This window comes from Onthophagus taurus, chromosome 2, assembly GCF_036711975.1.
Source record: "Onthophagus taurus isolate NC chromosome 2, IU_Otau_3.0, whole genome shotgun sequence".
Lineage (NCBI taxonomy): Eukaryota > Metazoa > Arthropoda > Insecta > Coleoptera > Scarabaeidae > Onthophagus > Onthophagus taurus.
The window spans coordinates 16,896,565-16,912,188 of NC_091967.1; the positions used below are offsets into that span (position 1 = coordinate 16,896,565).

The 15,624-nt window shown below is 29.0% G+C and overlaps 1 protein-coding gene across 3 annotated transcripts; it reads left to right on the forward strand.

The window, feature by feature from the left end:
• The first annotated feature begins 2,057 nt into the window (after positions 1–2,057).
• Positions 2,058–15,501, forward strand: LOC111428790 (protein croquemort-like). Of its 3 annotated transcripts, none has more exons than XM_071194398.1 (7): positions 2,058–2,223; positions 9,556–9,988; positions 10,044–10,259; positions 10,807–11,098; positions 11,163–11,362; positions 11,420–11,493; positions 15,039–15,501. In XM_071194398.1, exons 2-7 carry the CDS (start codon positions 9,566–9,568, stop codon positions 15,376–15,378), a joined length of 1,545 nt encoding a protein of 514 aa, XP_071050499.1. In that variant the 5' UTR covers positions 2,058–2,223; positions 9,556–9,565; the 3' UTR covers positions 15,379–15,501. The 3 variants fall into 3 exon arrangements, with proteins under 3 accessions (XP_071050499.1, XP_071050498.1, XP_071050500.1); XM_071194397.1 differs by lacking the exon at positions 2,058–2,223 and adding an exon at positions 3,634–3,759; XM_071194399.1 differs by lacking the exon at positions 2,058–2,223 and adding an exon at positions 9,333–9,492.
• Positions 15,502–15,624: the final 123 nt, after the last annotated feature.

A 15,624-nucleotide genomic window follows, 5' to 3' on the forward strand; every position in this document is an offset into this window, starting at 1 on the left:
TTAATTAAGCTCGAGAAAATAAATAAAAAATAAATGATAACAGTGCCAAAATAAAAAAACAATTTATGTTTCTCAATGCAAAAAGATGTTATTTTAATACCATGACTTTGCATTTAATATTTAATTTATCAGATACTTATTATGTAATTGTAACTACAGACACAACCACAGACCTTCCGTTATACCGAAGATTACTCCCCTTTATTGTCAACAACCTCTAATCTTTTTAAAGACAAGGTTAATTTAAAAATATTTTTAAAAAATATATTTTTTTTAATATGATTGAGATTTAAATTCAAATCTAGAACATATTGATAATTTTTAAACTTAAAAAAGAACTGTGAAAAAGTATCAAATTATTTCTTTTTAATTTTGTCCAATAGATTTAGAACAAGAATGTTATTATACACCTTATTAAAACGAAAATGATTTTAAATAAGAAACGAATTATAAAATCTAACAATAAATTTTTGTTGACTTTAACGATCCACAGACGATAATATATTATTATATTTCCATAAAACCGAAAGATTAATAATAAATCATACTTTTAATTTTATTTTTGGTCAAATTAGATACCATCTAGTGCGTCAATCGACGTAATATAGAAAAAGTTGATTATAAAATCTCAAATCAAACGAATAGGCGAGTAAAATATTCATTTTATTTATAAGCAACACATTAATTAACTGACTTTATATATTTCATTCATTTAAACTTTTTTATACATATAGTAACTTTATAATTTGAGTTCATTCATTGAATAAATACATTTTGCAAGTATAAACTAAAGTTTGATGAACAAAACAAAATAAAATTTGTTATGCTCGTGCAAATAGCGATTTCCTAATGTTGAGTTATAACGTTATAGATCATGTAATGATCTGTTACTTCAAATAACAAAGTCGTTAAAAGTAAACATTTAAAAATTTAATTGTTAACATGGCTATATTTATAGATTAGGAATTTTAATACTTCAATGATTTTTTAAGAACAATTTTAAATTTTTTTTTACAAATATTAATTGATTTTAATTTTTTCTGGTTATTAATTTTAATAAATCTTTAATTCTATTATTTAATTATAATTATTCGAGCTTGTAGGGATAATAAGGTTAAAATTTGTCTTATTTATTGTTTGTAGTATCATCAGGCATTGGTTCTAGCATTCAAATATTTGTTATTCAAAACAATTTTGTGTTCCCGTCGGTAATAAACTAACAATTTAACTCCTATTAACGTTTTTAAATTTATAGTTTTTGATTAAAGCTAGAATAAAAGTTATTTAAATTGTTTAAAGGATAAATTTGTTTTTGCCATTAAGCAAGGTCTCTTTTATACGTGAGTGTCGTCAAGGGATTATTCCGAATGTGGAATGCAAAATTAGCCACTATTAACCAGATATTGGCAGAGATTTGTCGTTATAACAACATCAACATCGAAGATCTTGAACTTATACATATGGAATTTTATAGCATTAGCAGAAATTGATAAAAAAATATAATATCCCTAATATTATAATAGAATCTATAAATTGAGTATGAAAATGTATTCAAAGTTTTCAATGACAATTCTTGACAGAGACCTAAATATTTAAATGGTCAATTAAAAATTTAAAAAAACGTTAATGATGATCAAATGGAAAATATATTACGAATATTTTAACTAATTTTTTTATCTGAGACAGGATTTTAATAAAAAAATTCATACAAATTAGTACCGTTCATTTATGAAACTGGTTAAAATGTTAATTTGCCTCGAAAATGAAACCAAGAAATATTAAAGATTTATAACCTTGAAATAAATTGATCGAGAAAAATAAAAATTAGTAATTTACTTTCAATGCTCCCCCTCTAAGTTATTTGAGTCGATCACACTCAAACAGGGAAATTGAGATAGTCACCAAATTCAAAATAAAAATAAAACGTATTTCTTACGTTTTTACATTTTACCACCTCCACTTTGAGTTGTTTTTAAAATTTAAAAAACGACGGCAAAATTTACAAATGTCGTCTGAGCGGTTTGATAAAACGTTAATATAAATTAAACTGAGAATCATTTCAGCTTGGAGACTCAACTAGTTGTTATCGCAAAAATTGTATAAAATAAAACAGTAATATGTGCCTTGTGTATTCCAACATAAAATAACAATAAACTTTATGGTTATTAATTTAAAATATTGTAACGTGTATCTTAAAAATTTTTAAGAAGTTGTAATTTTAAGGTAAGTAAAATAAAATTATTTTAATTTCATTCATTATAATTTTATAAACTAATACTTTAAACTAATAAATAAACAAAGTTTGTTTTCGAAGAGTATTTTGAAAAGATAACTTGTTTTTTCTGGTAACATTTTTATTTCGTTTTTCAAGTATTTATATAGTACCTTTGAGTACTACTTGTATCTTAAAAAATAAATTATATAATATTAAAGTTATTGTATTTAGTTGCAATTTAAGAGAACTGTTTACTCGCGAAATTTAAACGTTATCGACATTATCAATCGTTAAGGTTACGAAATAACTATAAAATAATTCCATTTTTAAAAGATTCGATTCATTACATGGATTTATAACGGATTTATTTTTCGACCTATTTTATTATCTCCCAAACTCTTTTGACTCAAATCAACTATGTTATAAATCCTAGATAAATTAATTATTAGAGTTAATACAAGAAAACTTCTATTTTGTGGCTACTCATCAAAAGCTTATTTTTAGAAATTAAGAAACAACTTAAGATATATTATTATATACAATAGTAAAAACGCATTTTAAAACATCTATTTTTTTATTGTGTATATTAATATTAATGACATTCAATTTATTACTTCATATATGTATTTTCTAAAAAGGCTATTATCGCCATGCATATTATGCAAATGTCAAACAGCTTTAATCTTTATATTAGTTTTGCTAAACATCTTTAAGCGAAGCTTAAATTGGCTTAGGATTTTTCTTTTTCGTCCTAATTTGACAGGTTGTGTATTCAAAAAAAAAGTCAGATGTAACAAAATATCTGAAACAATGTGTGTATCTTGAATGTTTTGACATAAAACTCGTGATTTATCGGCGCAGTTGCAGCTTCTGGATCAATGAGTTTTATTTATATATAAAGGTCAATACCCAATACACCGACTCGTTCTCCAATATTTTACAATTCCAATATAATAGTTTCCTCAAAGAAATATTATTTTAAATATAAGCATTTTTCAGTTAACATTTTGTTTATTCGTCGTAAAATATATGTTAAAATAATAATAAATTATACTTTACTGTAGAAAACGTGAAAAGAAAGGCACCAAGTTAAACATCCTTCTTTCGCACAAAATCAGACTATACAAATCAGTGGAGTGACTTTGTTTTCAATTTTTCGACTACACAAGTCTTTTCACAGATTCTTCTTACGCTGAACGCTTTATCTTCCATTTTCACCTGTAAGTATCTATTCTTCAGAAAGGAAGCTGCCACATTGTCTTGTAAGTTAGCCTTAATTATCTTTAGGCCATCTTGCCAGACGTCTTTGTTTCTGATATCTTTTCTTCTGGACAAGTGCTAACGAGCTAATAAATTCACTGACTTCTGAACAGCTCCTCTACGTCCCCTAAAACCAAATTCATTCTTCGGTAGAAATCCCTTCCTTTCTACTTCTCTTTGCAGTCGTTCCAACAGAATTCTTTCAGTAATCTTCTACTTCCCGGTCAGAAGACTGATAGATCTCCTATTCTTGGGCTGTGATGCATGAGTCTGGGAATTTTGGTGTAAGTTCTATTTTATTATCCTGTTAACTATCTTTGTGGTTTGCAATTTTGCATTTTTAAGAAGCATCCTGAACGTTAGTCTCGAAAGTTTCAATAATTGAGGAAAAGTGTAAGATATATTATGATTATATCAATTAATTTTGTATATGAAAAAACTAAATACTCTATTAACAAATTCAACAGGCTAAAAATATTTATCAAAACTAAAAAAAAGCATAAAAAAATAAAAGTTGTTGAAAAAATCATTATTAAAAAATGTCTTAGGTTATTAACTTTATTAATATCATTAACTTTATTGTTGTTATTAATAAAAACAACCTCTTAAAAAAATAATGGAAAATATTAACAAGAAATTGCCGCAAACAACTTATTTTTCTTACGTGTATTTGTTTACTTAATTAAACATAAATCAGAAAAAATGTTTTTTTATTTTTATCAAATTAATATTTTCAAGCACATTCGTTATATTAGAAATCACCTTAGTGTTATAAATCACCTCAAACGAGCCATAAAATATCGTTTTAATCCCAATTTAAATCAAATTAACTACAATGTAATATTTCAAAAGTAATCACAATTTTTATTTTTTTTTACAACGACTGTTAACGTCTTAGAAAAAAATGTGTATAATTAAACATTGAGCTCGTCTCATATGGTACGACTGATAAAAATTAAAATAACAATTCTGAATGTAATTATTTTTAATAATCTTGGCAAATTAGTAAACTATTATATTTGGTGTTAAAATAAAAATAAATCGAAAGGTCAGTTCTTTATTGAAATTTTTAACGTGAATATGCTAAAATCGCACGTTGTTAGTACGTTGAATTTAAATTAAAAAATCGATTTGTTGAAAAGTTTATTTATTCGAGTTAAAGAACAATTTACATTTTCAGTTAATCAATATAAAATTTTAAAAAAATGTATGGAATAACATTTAATTAACAGCTTATATAGTAGTGAATACATTAATTGGTGTTATTAAAATTACGATGGGCGATTATTAAATGAACGATTTTTAAACGTTTTTTACCTCTTGCGTAAAGTTAACAGATAAATAGAAGGTCAACGACCAATCATCACAGTTTTATTATTTTTAGTTCGTCTTATAGATACAACAAACGTGTTGATGGCGATAAACGTACAACTTTCGCAAAATAACTTCGAAATCAAACAAGTTCTAACGCGGGCATTTATTGATAACAATTATTTATTAACGTCATTTACATATACGGATATAGAGATTAAATTTTAAAATTTACTTCTTTTTTTAATATTCTTAGTCTAAACAATAACAACTTACTTCAACCTTAGTTATAAGATATCTTAGATTTTTTGGTAACATGATTTTTAAGCATTATCATAAAATATAGATTACATTTTAATTTATATAAATAAATAATGTTGCTTTTATATTTTTTTTAATATTAACATAAACTTTTTGTTTTTTTATATGTCTATTTAACATAGGTATATCAGTTGAACCTAAAATTCATTAAGATAGACAATCCAATATACATCGGTATATAATAAGTTATCTGTCTGTATAATGAGTATGCTTTAAGCTTCTTTAAATTAATGTTCTCTGAAAACTATTTGAGTATTTAAACAATAATCTAGACAAATATTGATCATTTTACGACATAGGTATATAAAATTATTATAAAATAAGTTCTAATTCAAGCAAAACCATGTCAGATTAATCAAGGGAAGAAGTTCCTTGAAGTATCTTGCGCTGCTTACAATAACAGTCTAAAATAGTAGAACAGAAATGTTACTAACTATTATTAATAACTTTTAAACTTAATAAATTTTTTAAACTCAAGTCTGTATGTTAGAAAAAAAATCTAAAACATCGTATCTCAAGAACGAATTGACATATCATGACACTATAAGCAACATTTTGAAACAAATTTATTGAAGATTCAATGTGCCATAAATAATTTCTAGTTTCCCATAAACTTCATTGTTATGATCTTTCAAGCTCATCTCTACATCTTTATTAACAACAGAAATTTAAAAAATTGTATCTCGAAAACTAATTGAGATATCATGATGAAATAACAAATATTTTAAAGCAAATTTAATAGAGATTTAGTGTGCCATAAATAATTTCTTATTTTCCATAAAAGTCCTTCTTACGATTTTTTAAACTCAACTCTGTATGTCAGATTGTTCTAAATTTAAAAAATAAAAACTTTAATCATCGTATCTCAAGAACGAATTGAAATATCGTTGTACAATAAGTAACATTTTGAAGCACATTTCTTATTTCCCATAAACTTCATTGTTATGATCTTTTAAGCTCATCTCTACATCTTTATTAACAACAGAAATTTAAAAAATTGTATCTCAAAAACTAATTGAGATATCATGATGAAATAACAAACATTTTAAAGCAAATTTAATAGAGATTTAGTGTGCCATAAATAATTTCTTATTTTCCATAAACGTCGTTCCTACGATTTTTTAAACTCAACTCTGTATGTTAGATTGTTCTAAATTTAAAAAATAAAAACTTAAAACATCGTATCTCAAGTACGAATTGAGATATCATGGTACAATAAGTAACATTTTGAAGCAAATTATTATTATTAATTATAGTGACTCAAATAAACTGTTAAAGGTAAGTGGGCTAAGACATTTAAAGGAGTTAGGCATCCAATTGTACAATTTAGGCACAATTAATAAAGGTTTATTTGAAAATTTCTACAAACATCTGATCTCAAATTAAAATGAAACACCGACCCTTCATACATAGAAGCATCCAGATAAAAACAACAGAATACGAATTGCAGAAGATGATGCCAGCCAGAAGATGAAATCTATCACAAAATAATAAAACACCATGGAATATAGCCAACCAGAAAGTAAGATGGCTGGAGATAAGATAGTGGGAAAAGTATGCAAGAGAGAGACAACCTGCAGAGACTTCTATATCGACTCTCAAGAAAGACCGATTGGTATAATATTCTAATATCTACGGAAAAGACAATAAAAGTTTCAAAAAATATATCCCTTTGAATGAACACATTCAAAGAGCGGAAGAGACCAGGATGATTAAGATAGGAAATGACCAAAGGTCACCTCTATTGAAACACCATGAACGATGCAAGAAGAAAAACAGTATATGACTTTAATAAAAGCAAAAGAAGAATCAGGAAGATGATAATAATAGAAGGCTAAGAGAAGTAATAGTACAGGAATCTTTGGAACCAAAATTCCATTTCAAACATTTCCAACATAATATAACTTCTAAATTTTTTCCGAACAGATTTTTTTTTATCATAAACTAAATGTACGCCACATGCTAAATTAGATTTAGTTAGATGTTTTTTTAATTATGGTTTTAGGTTTCGCTCATGTATAAGACGCACGTTTGGTGGCTAAATGTTAAAGGAACGCCAGATCGGCCAAAAACATCCTCGCTGTGAAAGTAATTCAACTGATTCAAGAACTCAATGTTAATGACCACAGCCAATGCCGTTTGTTCGCTGTGTGGGCTTCGGAGCGTTTAAAAGAGGACCCAAATTTTAACCACAAAATTATCTTTAGCGACGAGGTGCATTTTTGGATGAATGCTTATGTTAACAAGCAAAATGACCGTATATAGGACGATGCCAGTCCACACGACATTCACCAGGTGGCAATTCATCCACAAAAGGTTACCGGATTTGGAGCCAGCGGCATCATCGGTCCCTACTTTTTCATAAACGACGTTGGTGAAGTCATCACCGTCATTGACGGACGATACAGATCAATCACAACACAACAAACGCAACAATGAATGTTTGCATGAACGACTTGAATATGTGGTTATATCTCATGGCGGTGACATGACTTGATCTTGCGATTTTACCCCTCTAGACTTTTTGTTGTAGGCTTTTCTGAAATCGCAGGTCTACCCTCAAAGTCGATCATTTCTTCGATCACTTCCACCTCTTTCTATCTTTTACCTGGCATTTTATCTATCATTTTATCTATCTGAATATAAATTCTACCATTGTTCTAAGTTTGTGCAATGTCATATTTCTTGTATCATGGATTGCTATCGTGTCTTTATCTTTTAGCTTCTCTCTTATCTTGTTTAGGTTGTCCCAAAGTTCCTTCTCTGTCTCACCCACTCTAGCCTTCACAATTACCTCTCTATCTCTTCTTTCCGTGCTCCTTGTCTTTATTATTCTAGTCATTTCCACTTCTTCGCAGTCTCGTTCTACTTCTTTCAGTACAGGAATGTTCTTCCCATTTCCACTTTGCCACCTCCGTCCATTCTTCGAATTAGACTGCATCTCTTATCCTTTATCTCTCATCTCTTCTCTCCTTCTCCTTCATCTCCTCAGTCTCCGTTTGGGTAGTCTGAGTGTTAACCTTTCTGTCTTCTGGTCTATTCATCCATTCTCTTATTGTCCCTATTGGAAAACACGTTATTAACTCCATGTATTTCTCTGACTATAGCATATATACAACAATTCTGCCGGAGAAGAAATGTTTATAGGTTCGTAAAATAAGTAAACCTTTAACGTCTAATACAACCGCAAAGGAAATTTTCGAGTTGGTACACTTTAATATCATGAAAATGGTCTTAATTGGATTGAATTAATTAATATCTGCAGTTACAATCTGGGTTACGACCCAGTCTTAAAAGCGTTTTATCTACTTAAGTGTTCTTTGGGAAAAAACGTTAGCCCAGTTCATCACGTTCTGCGTCACACAAAAAGACATATCTCGAATAAAAATTTTGATATGGCTTTTTATTTTTCGAAATCTGCGTCTTGGCATTTCTGTTACTTTTCATTTGAAGTGTGATGGTTTCAAATATGGTTACATCGTTTAGCTGATCTTCCAGACATCCTTCAAGTCTCAACGAATTAAATATTTGAATTCATGGAATACCGTTTTGTAAACGAATCAAAGACACCAGTTTCAATTAAATGACCTTAGACCTTAGAATATTCCACAGCACAAGAAGAGGGCTTAATTAATATATGAATAATTCTAGAAATCATCACACTCATCAAACTTTTCACGTTACAAGGTCAATTTTTTTTAAATTGTATCAATTCGATTTATTATAATATAAAAGACTGTCGACTTTTAAAAGGAATAGTTATCAGTTTTTGAGCTAAGGTTATCAATTATCATAGATAATTTTCATTACTAATTAAAAATTGATTTCAGTATCAATTCTTATGAAATTTTCACAACTTTAGTTTAATATATCCTTTTTTAAACAGAACCATGAGTTTTGGAGATAATAATTTTTAATGTTATTAAATAGTTGTTGTTTTTGTTTTCATTGGGTACAATAATCGATTTTTGATTCTTAAAAATATACTTAACTGTCAAAAATAATTAATTGTCAGACTTATGTTTGTAATGCACTAATAAAAATGAAAAACAAGTCGTGCAGTAATTCCGAAATATATGCGTGATTACTAACTTTGCATATTAGTAATACGAAAACCATTACTCGTTTAATCAAATTTATCAGTGCCTTAACAAAATTTAGTAAGAACATACATTTTTATACTTCATAACCATTTTATGTTATGTATTCATGTAAACGGAGCGATTAATCTAATAATATAAAGATAAAAAATCTCTTCGATAAAGTAACCTAAGAGGTTAACTATCCTCATCCCACATTTAAAATTCAGCAATAACAACCTCTATGACATATTAAGTAATGACCAGTAATTAGAGAACATACATTTCATAAACTTAAATCTTAACGTTAGTGTTTATACTTTAAATAAAATTTCTTTTTATTTATAAAAGTTTGTGTTTCTATTAAAGGTTATTAATTATGGTTGTGCCAGAAACGAAACTAGGAAAACCATGGATTTTGGTAGTTTTGGGCTTCATGGGTGTCTTCGGAGTAAGCATGTTATTTCTTTATCCTTGGTTATCAAAATTAGCGATGGCTTCAGTTCTATCACTTCGAAATTCTGCAACTTTTGATTTATGGAAAAAAAATCCGATACCAATATTTTTGGAATTCTTTTTATTTAATTGGACAAATCCTCACGAATTATACAACCCGGATGTAAACCCACATTTCACCGAAATTGGACCGTTTGTATTCGAAGAAATTAAAGAAAGAGTTAATATTACCTTCAATGAAAACAATACGGTTACTTTTAAACAAAAACATACGTTTTTCTTTAGAGAAGAAATGAGTGTTGCGCCTTTATCGATGAACATAACAACTGTTAATGCAATTGCTGCTGTAAGTTTTTTTTTTATCCTTGTTTTTTTGATTTTAATTTATTTTACTTTTGTAGTCAGCTAGTTACATTATTAGAGATTGGAATTTCGTGCTTCGAAAAGGATTTGATTGGAGTTTAAGGACCGTTTCTCAAAAAATGTACACTACAAAAACAGCAGGAGAATTTATATTTTTTGGATACGATAATCCATTAATTCTTATGGCAAGAACAGTTCCAAATTTTCATGGAGTCGAAGTTCCCGATTGGGATAAATTCGCTTGGTTTTATAAGGTAAGAATTTTAAATGAAACTAGTCAACTCATTATACGTCCTTGCACAATGGTTAATCTGACTAACCATTAAAAACTATTAATACAATAAAACATCGATATAACGGACCTCGTTAGAACGGACTTCTGTATGTTTCTACTTATAGGTCTAGTGTTAGTTCTAATTTTAGTTGTTATTCAGTGTTAGATGGTTATATATTTAACTCAAACTAGAACTAACACTAGACCTAGAACTAGAAAATTTCGTGTTAAATTTTTCATATAACAGTCTTTTGGTTATAACGGATACTCCCTTCCCCGTATTAATCCGTTATATCGAAGTTTAACTGTATTTATTAATAAATATTAAATTTATCTCAATCTTATTAGATAATTTTTAATAATTTATACATAATTCCGACAACACCACGGTCGCATTCTTAAACCTCAAGGTTATTAGATGTAAATTACTAATTCAACCAAATTAAAGTTGCTTAATAGTTAATTAAATCTTAATCGATTTAAATTTCTCAACGAAATTTTTATTTAAATATGATTTTTATTCGTAGAGAAATGATAGTTCTGATATTGACGGTGTTTTCAATATGTACTCCAGTGGCGAAAATTTTGGACATATGAAAAATTGGAATTACAAAAGTAATATGTCAATTTATCACGACGATTGTGATAAAATTAAAGGTCCAGCTGGAGAAATGTTTGGTCCCAATCGAAAGCGTAATCAAATCGGGTTCTTTTCGACCGATATTTGTCGATACGTTCAATTAGATTATGTTAAAGACGAAGAAATTAATGGAATACAAGGATATAGATACGAACTTGGCGATGGATTTTTCTCAACAAGTAAATAAATTTTAATTTAATAATATTTTCATCAAAATAATGTGACATTATTATTATATCGTAGAAGACCACAATTCGTGTTATTGCTCTGGAGGTTCTTGTTCGGCGCCGTACGGAGCTGTAAATGTATCTGCTTGTAAATTTGGAGCTCCAGGCTTTGTTTCTAGACCACATTTTCTCGGTGCAGATGAATACTATCTCAATAGCGTTGATGGAATGCAACCGGATGAGAGAAAACATCAAATGTATCTTACTGTTGAACCGGTAAATAAAATTTATAAAAATTAATTTGATATTGTAATAAAATTTTTGATTTTTTAGACAACTGGGATTCCTTTAGAAGTTGAAGCTCGTTTCCAATTAAATGTTTTATTAGAGAAAATAGATTATGTTTCGTAAGTATACTATTCTAAAGGATATCACCCAACTAAATGTCCAAAAGACTGAACTTTGCTTATATTTGTACTATAACGAAAGTGAACAGACACAGCTCATTAATTTTTAGAAATAATATAAATTCGCCGTTCAAAATATATCCAACACTTAGTTTATAATCTCAATATGCTCTGGTTTTTTCTAAATCCAGCTTACTCTTCAGGCTATGTATTCTCCACAATTTATAATTAAGTAACGTTTATAAAACATTTTAGCAAACATTTTGGTTATGCAAAAAATATGCGATTAAAAATTATTTGCAGATTAATAATCTATGAGGTATATACATGTTTGACTAGATTGAGTCACTCTGAGCGCCACCTTTATTGGTATGAATTCCCTATTTAATCAGCAATTATAAGTTATTTACAGATTTGTTATCTATGAGATATACAGTTTTGACTTGATTTAGGACCGGTTTATTAATATCTAGTTAAGACGATTTATCTGTCAATTAAAATTGTAGCTGATAGATAACGTCGACGAATCGTTTATCCACCCGTAGTTTAGGGTAATCTTATAGATAAATATGACATTTGGATACCCACCAGATTGAAGTGACTGGTTAAGGGTTTACCTATTAGATATTGTCAAAAAAATGTGAGCACAAGTTTGGTTGCTTGGTGAAAGGAAATGACAATAAAATCAAAATATAACGTCAAAAATAAATTAAGCTTATAATTGTGGTGATGGATAAGCAAGAGAAAGAAAAGATCATCAAATTTTAGTACAGCAGAAAAGAACTTGCTGATGGATTTGGCAAACGAATATAAAAATGTTATAGAAAATAAATAATAATCTAGTAATTTAAAAAAAAATTATAATATAATCTATAATCTAATATAGTATAATCTCGTCTTAATTTTAACCAAGATTGATAAAACTGTGTCCTTTTTTAACCGAAATCTAACAAAAAAACGTGGTCGTCCAACTCCTCAAAGTGGTTTTGACTTTGTCTTTCTTTTATAATATATGGTCGTCGTTTATAATTTAAGAGTTGGACAATATCCTCATCTTTATCGCTGTCTAATAAATATTCATGTAAGAATTCCATTATAAAAGAGGTTTTCGGAAACAAAGCACAATACCGAAAGCACACAGGAATGATAACCTCCAAAACACGATCAGCTGTTTATATCAACTTCATAAACTAAAGTCAATTATTCAAATTTCACCAATTACGTTTCATTTCCGTTTCTAATGTTAACACTCAGCGGTACCATCCATGTTCTATCTCGTAGGTTGCTGCCTGCCGGGTAGAAAGTTGCTGGATAAACGGTTCACTGTGGTTATCTGTTAGGTAAGTTTATCCATGAGTTGCATATCTAACAGATTTAACTCGACATTGATAAACCGGCCCTTAGTCTGGGTTTTTAAACTCAGACTTGACAGAAAGGTTGTAATGAAAAGAAAAAATAATTAAGATAACGATTAAACCGTTAAACTTCAACTCCACATTAACAAGTATTGTAATAAGACGTTATTTCAGATAGTTCCTTCTTCTAGTAGTCAATTATATCGTAATGATGTAAAGAAGAAACTAAGGAAAATTGTTTATAATTAAGAATAAATTTCGAAATTTTATTCATTGACAAAAGCTGCTGGAACTTTAATTGTCAGAATTAAATTAATGAACGATACGAAATCCTGAAGATCAGCTTGGTATGTTTCTGATCACGTTACCAGAATTGATTGAAGTGAATCGACGAGAAGAACAAAAATCCCCAAAACCTTATGTACACTGTGGTATTAACCTGGTATTACCCTGTGCAGTAAATTTATCAGTAGCTGTCACGTAAATCATACATATTTCATCACATCACACAAATTGTTTTCTCTCAGATAAGAACGAAAGAGCCGTTTTAAGATTATGGGAACAAATTTGTGCCAAGCAATCCTAATGATTCTTCTGATCACAAATTGGATCCTAAAAAGTCTAGAAACCTGAGCTATCAGATACTTCCGCTCCACACAGTGAATCTTTTGACGATGACATTTTATATTGCGGGGGCGAATTTGTTCCAAAACAAAAATATATGGCGTTCGACAGGATGCAATATTGATTACTGACACAAAGGATGGACTATATTGGCTATGGAGATAAATGTTTCCAAAGCAAAAACTATGGTAATCACTAAAGAACCAGTCAGATGTAATCTTGACCACATGATAGAGCAAGTAACAGACTACACTTATTTGGGCGTAAGTTTAGAAGATGTGAAAATAGCTTCTTAGATGTGTCTAGGAGAGCGATTCCTCGGTAATTCCTTGAGTCTGAGAATGTTCTTCTCATAAAGAGTGAAATAGTGATACTGTTTCTTCAGCTTTCAATTTCTCGGTAATTATCTGAGTCTGAGAATGTTCCTCTCTTAAAGAGTGAAATAGTGATACTGTTTCTTCAGCTCTCCAGAGTTTGTACGTCCTGCATTATTTTATTCTCCATCTCTGTAATTTCTTTTTCTAATCTTTATCCTCCCTACTTCAGCAGTTCATTGAGGATATTATCCGGACTTGCTGATTTGTCGTTTTTTGGTTGTTTCATTTACTTCCTCCGTTGTGAATTGTTCTATTTCTTCAAGTTCTTCAACATCTGCTCTTTTCTTTTTGTGTATAAACCTTGAAAGTGGTTGTTCACCTCTCCAGAAAACCAGAGCATAGGTTAACAAAGCGAGGATATATAAAGCCTGAATCAGATCAATGATGACATATATCTCAATATATCGTATACCTGAGAATTATTTTGAGCCAAGTCATTTACGCCTACAAACCAGTAATTTGGATTTAAAAGTTAGCAGATCGTTTTTCTTTAGTGGTTGTGATTATAGGCTTTGTCTAAATTCATGTTAACATTAGTTGTACCAAATTCTATGTCACGCATGGTTGCATGCTTTGGTACAAAACAATTTCACATAGTAAGATTGTATTTTGGACGAATGTGACGATATAGAAGATATGCGGGCAGACAGCAGAAATTACAAGGGTGGTGCGTACCAATGAAATAGCCATTTTGATGACAATCCCTTGAAATGGCATCAGAGAAGAAGCAAAAAATTTCAGGATCAATTCGAGATAAAAGGTGTGGCAAGATTGATACGCACACGCAGGAGACTCTGGAACGTGCATGTTTAAGAATCGAAAGAAGTAATCTGCCAAGGTTTACCAAAAAAGATGGAAAGATGTTTGCATCACAAGAAATGCAGGCAGAACAAAATGGTTAAAACAAGCTTTTATTAAAATTTCAAAATTGTCAGTCTTTATTAAATCACATCATGATTGATCAGAGTTGCGCAAGCTTTAAAATCTGATTTGCAAATTAAGATGAACTAGGCCACATTTTTAATTACGAACATTTCTGGAATTTGGTTAATTTCTCAAGAAGTTTGATTTTATTAACTTTCTTAATTCCCTCTTTTAGTAATTACACCTTTTGAACAAAAATTCTTTTTTAACTCTATTTTTAAAACACACACACTTTTAAATTTATTTCTCTTTATTTTTCTTGCAGAATGTTTGAAAATCTACCTCGAGAACTTTACATTCCAGTTTTATGGGTACAACAAAAAGCCAAAATACCATACAGTTTCCAAATAATTTTAAAGATCTATTTGAACATTCCGTCAATATTTAAATGGACTGGTGTAGTGTTAATTTTATTAGTAGTTCCATTATTTACAATAATTTTATACAAACCGATTTTAAATAGAATAAGATGGCGAGCGACAAGAAGAAAAAATATTAGAATAACTTTCAACGACTCCGAATGTGGTTTATCGCTCGTAAACGGAAATAAACTAGTCGTTTTAAATCAAAGTAGTAATAGTAATAATAAAGAAATTGTTAAATAAGACTTCTAAATCAAAATGTACAGTATTAAATTTTAATTATTTAGTGTGATTTGTTAATTTGTTTATTTTTATACTATGTTTTAAGTAAATGCTTTTTTTTAATAAAAATGACGATATCGTGAATATTTTGATTTTTTGGATAGATAAGGAAATGTTTTAGTGTACAAAATGGAAACTAAAAGGAAAAGATAAAATTATCTATGAACCAAAATGATAACCTTTTAACTTGGTAACGACGTCAATAAA

Coding starts and splice junctions, on each gene's coding strand:
- LOC111428790 (XM_071194397.1), top strand. CDS start 3,740: ATGAGTCTGGGAATTTTGGT. Junction 11,363..11,419: donor TGTATCTTACTGTTGAACCG/GTAAATAAAATT, acceptor TTGATTTTTTAG/ACAACTGGGATTCCTTTAGA. Junction 11,494..15,038: donor GAGAAAATAGATTATGTTTC/GTAAGTATACTA, acceptor TTTTTCTTGCAG/AATGTTTGAAAATCTACCTC.